This window comes from Photinus pyralis, unplaced genomic scaffold (assembly GCF_008802855.1).
Source record: "Photinus pyralis isolate 1611_PpyrPB1 unplaced genomic scaffold, Ppyr1.3 Ppyr1.4_LG3a, whole genome shotgun sequence".
Lineage (NCBI taxonomy): Eukaryota > Metazoa > Arthropoda > Insecta > Coleoptera > Lampyridae > Photinus > Photinus pyralis.
The window spans coordinates 17,920,670-17,926,805 of record NW_022170509.1 but is presented as its reverse complement, the minus strand read 5'-3'; the positions used below and the strand labels follow the sequence as shown (position 1 = coordinate 17,926,805).

Sequence of the window (6,136 nt, the reverse complement as noted above, 5' to 3'; positions counted from 1 at the left end):
TTTTTGTCGGTGCAAGTGGTTACAAATTAAACATTGATTAAAATTAAAACAGTGATTAGTTAAACAACGTTTATTGCAGAAACGGTGCAAACGGCCATAAGCAGCGATTCATACGGAAAAGGCGTTCAAAGCGTTCAGCAGTCGATACGAACGAATTGGTATATAAAACATGTATCAGGAAGTGCTCGGATTTCGTCTCTCGGTGATCGATACAGAGAAGTCCATCTTTGCCAGATGCAATATGTAACATTCTCTACGACATCCTTCTTCCCTAATGCTTTCAAGTTTAGACTGTATAGTATACCCTTCGAAAAGTGGTGTAGACGAAGAAGTTAACATAGCCTCCTACAAAAATTAGCTGTCACCTTTGATTATAAATGAATAAAGAAAGCTGTAACATAAAATTTTTCAGGTTCGCCAACTTAAAATTTCAGGAAATGAAGTGGATTTTTAATTAAGATTGTGGAAAATGTAGGGCTTCTTCCGCAAATTTTTCAATTGAAAACGTGGTATTAAGATAACCTCTATCCATTTCTATCAATTTCATGCTCGTGCCTGGTGGGGGGAGGGGGGGGGCTTATTAGCGTCACATACTCTTAAACGCTTCTAAATTAAAATTCGAATTTCATTAAATGTATGTAATTATGCTTATAATCTCCGTTGTGATTTGCTTTGATAGTAGCCTTAAGCATGGAATAATAGGACCACAATGAAGAGGGTTTTCTTTCTTTTGGTAGATGCCAAAAATAAGCCAGAAGAGTCTTTTCACAGTGGTAGTATTCGACGGAATCCTTCCGTATGTCGCAGTATTTTAGATAGTCGTTATACATTTTTCGTATACACTTTTCCTTTCTTGGTTTTTCATCAGTCTGATCAATTTCATTCATTCATTTTCTTTTCACGAGTTACAGACACAACAGAAAATGAAAAAGATTTTAGGCAATATGGCTACCGTTTGTTTAACCGTAGCTGTAGTTACGTTTCTAAATTTTTTTAATCAAAACAGCGCTAGATGTGGGTGCAAAATTCAATTTTTTTGGAAATATTAAAAAAAAGATATTCATCTGTGCATAAAGTTGTGTATGTACCACGAGCGTAAGTTGCTTTTATGGCCTTCGACGTATTTTTATCCCTCAGCTGAGGCCTCGGGCTCAAAATTACGTTTTATGCCAGGAAAGCCTCTTTACGCCCTCATAAAAAGAAAATCACGTCATTGTAATACCCAAATGAATCATTCTTGTATTTTTATGTGCAACAAAATCGGCCCTAGCAGAAATAAAAATAAAATTTGGAAAAAAAACGAATTCGTGGTAGGTTCAATTGACAACACACCCAAATTTGATGCGATTGGAACGGGAGGTATTCTTTGCATGGGGCTTAAAAATACCGCGAACACTCTAAGCAAACACCTCAGCAATGTACAATGGAACCCATTTTGATATCCGTTCGTCATCTCAACGTTTATTTTTTTATTAGGGGCGAATACCTATGTTTAGGACGAGTTTTCGGATAACTCTGAGATATAAAAAATTTAAAAAAAACAAGTAGAATTTCCCCATTTCTAGTTACATGGTGTTCAATTTAGCTGATTGGGTCATAAGTACAAAATACAAACTAAACACTGAAGCATATGTAAATTGCATCGTAAAAATTAACTAATACAAAAGAATGGTGTAGGCACCTAAATTATTGGATTACAGTCTTTTGAAATGTTGGTAATTATGCTCTAATCCACTTAAATATTTGCTCGGGCATGAAAATAAAGAGCAAATGTAACTAATCCGATGTGAATCTGTAATACGTATAACATGTGGAGAGAATTTAATTTGGGATTAGTTTACACTTTGATAGTGCTAATTTAATTTGTAATTGACAGTGTACCTTTCTAATCTGCTCGTGTGCTTTCAGGTGAGAAAAGCAAATATGGAACGTCAACGATTATCAAGACTGCAAAGGCGAGAAATAGGATTAGCTACGATGTTATTATTTGTAGTTCTCGTATTTTTTATTTGTAATCTCCTACCTCTCGTTAATAATATTATCGAATCTTTCCACTTTCAACTTGATCAAATTACTAAAGTACATATTATAAAAACCAGTAATCTATTCGTGACAATTAATTCCAGTGTGAATTTTATCATTTACGTTATATTTGGAGAGAAATTCCAACGTTTATTTCTTAGATTATTTTGTAGTCACGGCTTCTTCTCGTCGTCAACCGGGCGGGATTCACCTGACGGAGCGACGACAAATGAGGACAGTTTCATCTCAAACGGAGATCGACAAAGTATGAGGTTGTATAGGCAAAGCACGACTATTAGTCGAAATGGCACTTCTATAAGACTAAACGGCACAGACAGGAGAAGCCTACGTACTCGCGTGCCCAGTCCCGGACCCTGCGTTTACTATCCAGCGAATAGGAGAAAGAAGGAGAATAATTACATGATCCAAACATCAATACCTTCCACTGAATGGGAAGAAACTAATTGCAATTCCGCTACGAACTTCTAAACCGAACCTCTCCAAAAAAAAACGTGATCGAGTATGTCTGTCCTTGAACAATAAAACCTAAATTAAGGTAAATACTGGATGCGAAATGTTCGTTTCAGTTCAGATTTATCAAATCGCATTGGCCTTTGGGCTAACCAAACGGAAATTGTTTGGTTGAAATATTCTCGTCATGAGGGGAGAGAATGGATAGATCATTTTTCACAGGAGGAATGTCAATATTTCAGGTCACGTATCATTATAGTTATTAAATTTGATGTTACAGATACACGAAAAAATCAAATATTGATCCGAAATTTTTTATTTTACTGAATTGGAATTAATACCATATGATATTTTAACTGAATGAATATTAATTATTGTGCTCTGTTCTAAGTTCATAGTGTGAATTTCTGCCACCTAAAAACGATTTCATTATATGGTGCTAGTTTTAGAATAATACCTACTGTTTTCACAATGATATGTATTAAAATACCAATTTTGTAAACACAAAATTTCGAATAAGATTTTTTGGTGCATCGCGTGGTAGAGTTGCCTAATTTAATTTTAATAATAGAAATACCGCGTAGACCAGTGTTTATGTCAACCTGTTTATTTATATTGTTGAATGTATTGAATGCTAATTAATGTTATGGACCAACCGTACACTCGTGTATGATCAATTATTATTAGTAATACCTTTAGGATTTACATACAAGACAGGGTAAGGGCGAGTGACTGTTAAGAAATAAACTTAGTAAAGACGTATAATATGCAAAATTGATAGATATATCATTCTGTTCTAGTCAAACGTTGTAAATTCGCTGATTAAGCGAGCGATTTTTGTTATGTGTGCTTAGATGAGTGACCGAATACATTAAGATTACACCTAATATCACTACTAGGAGAAAACGATCCTCCTTGGTATTACCATTGTATGCGTACCCATTGATCAATTTACGGGGAACTCAAACGCTCTTTTCTGAAATATTTGAATACCTATCTGTATTAATCAATATGTAAATGTAAATTGTATTTTTGTATTCTTTTTGTTCGTAAGTTGATAATCATGCAATCATAGACAAGAGAAAATAGGTGATAGACATTTCACCTACTGCCCATTATTTCATATACAACATTTGTTTTCTGAAATGTTTGTAAATTCGACTGATTCTTTTTATAAATATAGATGTTATTTTAGCAAAACATAGGTAATTGTAGTTACATTAAATCCTTATAGATGCAGGTGTTTTTTTATAGCGTGTGCTTGTTTGTACGTAGCCGTAGGGTAAACCTATTCGTAATGGTGTGCAAAATGGGTCTTCAATATGGCAGGGGCACCGTTTCCAAAGAAACACCGCGAATCCTACAAGCTTACTTTTTTGAATAAACTGGTACTGTCGTCGAAGGAAAGCCATAAAACAGGTACAGATCATAACGTTGACATCACCGAGTGCGAATTACCTTTCGTTAGAATTCCATTTGCAATTATGGTAGATGGCCTTAAGCCCTTTGATTCTATTAAACCTGTATAGAACGATTTTTTGAATAGCGAGTTTAATATACACGGTGTTCAGCGAGGAATGGGACAGCGCGATATCTCGGGAACAAATTTTAAAATTTTTAAAAATTTGTATAGCTAGGGCCATATATTTCGCGATAAAAAGTTTTTAAATTAAATGCGTCACCGCCAGGCTTATTCTTTTAAACGGAATACCCTACTGTTTATTAGATTTTTGGAATTTACAACATATTTGTGATAACTTTACTTATAAGTGCTATTAATCTATCTCGTTTACTTTTCGGATATGCCTAGGTGCTAACATAAATGCTGTATCTGTGTTACATCTACAGAATACAATCTTTTATCATTGTTTTTGTTTTGATAGAAAATCTATCACGTTATCTTCATTCATTCGAATTTTTTGAGCATTTATGTAGGCACCAAGGTACATGCTAAATTAATAAAAATTATTATTTTCCCGAAAAGTAAACGAGATAGTTGGTAGCACTTATATGTAAAGATGTCACTAATATGTTGTAAATTCTAAAAATCTATTCAAAAGTATAGGATATTCCATTTAATAAAAATTAAATTAGGAATACGCCATCTGGCGGTGAAGCATTTAATTAAAACGCGTATCACAAAGAGCTTATATTTGTAAAAAGTTTTAAGAATTTTAAAATCTGCATTCGATCCCGAGATATCGCGCTGTCCCATTCCTCGCTGAATACCTGTACAATTGTAAAAAAAATGTATCTAAAGGTTTTACGTGTTATAGATAACATCTATACAATGTGGTTTCGTTTGGACACTTGTCCGACTTTAGTATCATTATCACTTCTTCCAAATCGTAGAGAGAAAGGTTTTGTGGGAGGTGTCATTTGGCAGGGAATGTTAATGAACTCTTCTATTTCCTGGTCTTCGTCTTCCTGTTCAGTTCTGAAAGTTTCAGCTAGGTACTTCGCAAACGCGTCAGCTTTGTCTTTATCCAATCTGGCACATTCTCCGTTAGTTTTGCGGATTGGTGGTACATATACTTGTGGCCTCTTTAGCTTTTTTGTTGCCTTAAAGCGTTTGGTCTGTTGCAGAGAGGTTTGTTAGGTAATGCTCTAAGTCTAACGAGTTTGTTTTGTGCTTCCCGGAGTACCGTTTTTAATTTTCTGATTAGCTGTTGTAAGTAGGCTGGTCCACAAGACCACAACGTTTTTAGTCCTAGCGCGTCTTTTTTCAGTGATAAGTGTAACGGAACAATAGCAATATTCGAAGCATTACTGCTTGGTGGATAGGCTTTCCAAGCGGCATCTTGTACCATTTTCTTGAAGTAATAATTTTTCGTGGAAGTTAATTTTTGGTATACCTTTTATTATAAAAAAATTTAGGTCATCTGGAATTTTTCTTGGGTCACTGGGGACTCCATTGGTAAGGTGATCATATATACACATATCAATAGTTATAAGCAGTCATTGATTTTAGTTCCGTTGTTTTGGCCTTACGACCCTAGAACCCCATTGCGTATACCTGGCATTCCAGTCGACTCCTATATCGAATGTCTTGTATTCTTCGGTGCTTATATTATGCGGGCTGTATACTACTGCGACGTTTAACTTCCAGAGCATATAGCTGCTACTTCAATACTTGCTACTTGTATCTTTTCTGTTTGGTATTTTTGCAATTCATGATGTAGGATCGATTGACAAATTAGTATAACAGATCCTCCATGAGTAGTGCCGTCCGGTTAAGGGGTACTGTAGGTAACGTAATGGGGAATTTTAAATTCTGGCAGATTTGTAGACTAAGGTACAAATTTTTTGGAGTTATAAAAATGTTATGAGTTCCTGCTTATTATGGAGCAGTCCGTTTGAGTTCCACATGGCTATGCGAAGTATCTTCATGAATTTAATTTATTGATAAGTGTCGTACAAAACCCTGCTGTTTTGATTTATTAGTTGGGATAAACTTTGTTTTTAAAGTTTGTTAAAAAATGTCGCTAGATGATCTTCTAAGCTACTTGGTTGTTCAGATCTTCAGGGTGGCCCAATGAAAACGAAACATACGGAATAACTCGCAAGGCAATAGTTTTGTGAAAAATCGCAAAAACTTGGTTAGAAACTTACACCCTTGCTGTCAACTCCCTAAGCAGGGTCC

The 6,136-nt window shown here is 35.1% G+C and overlaps 1 protein-coding gene across 1 annotated transcript in view; it reads left to right on the top strand.

The window, feature by feature from the left end:
* LOC116165835 (FMRFamide receptor) overlaps window positions 1-2,511 on the top strand; it is a 48,228-nt gene extending 45,717 nt beyond the window's left edge. The window contains exon 4 of the mRNA XM_031480522.1: window positions 1,909-2,511. Coding sequence (XP_031336382.1) covers window positions 1,909-2,511 — 603 coding nt within the window. The remainder of the gene's footprint in view (window positions 1-1,908) is intronic.
* Window positions 2,512-6,136: the final 3,625 nt, after the last annotated feature.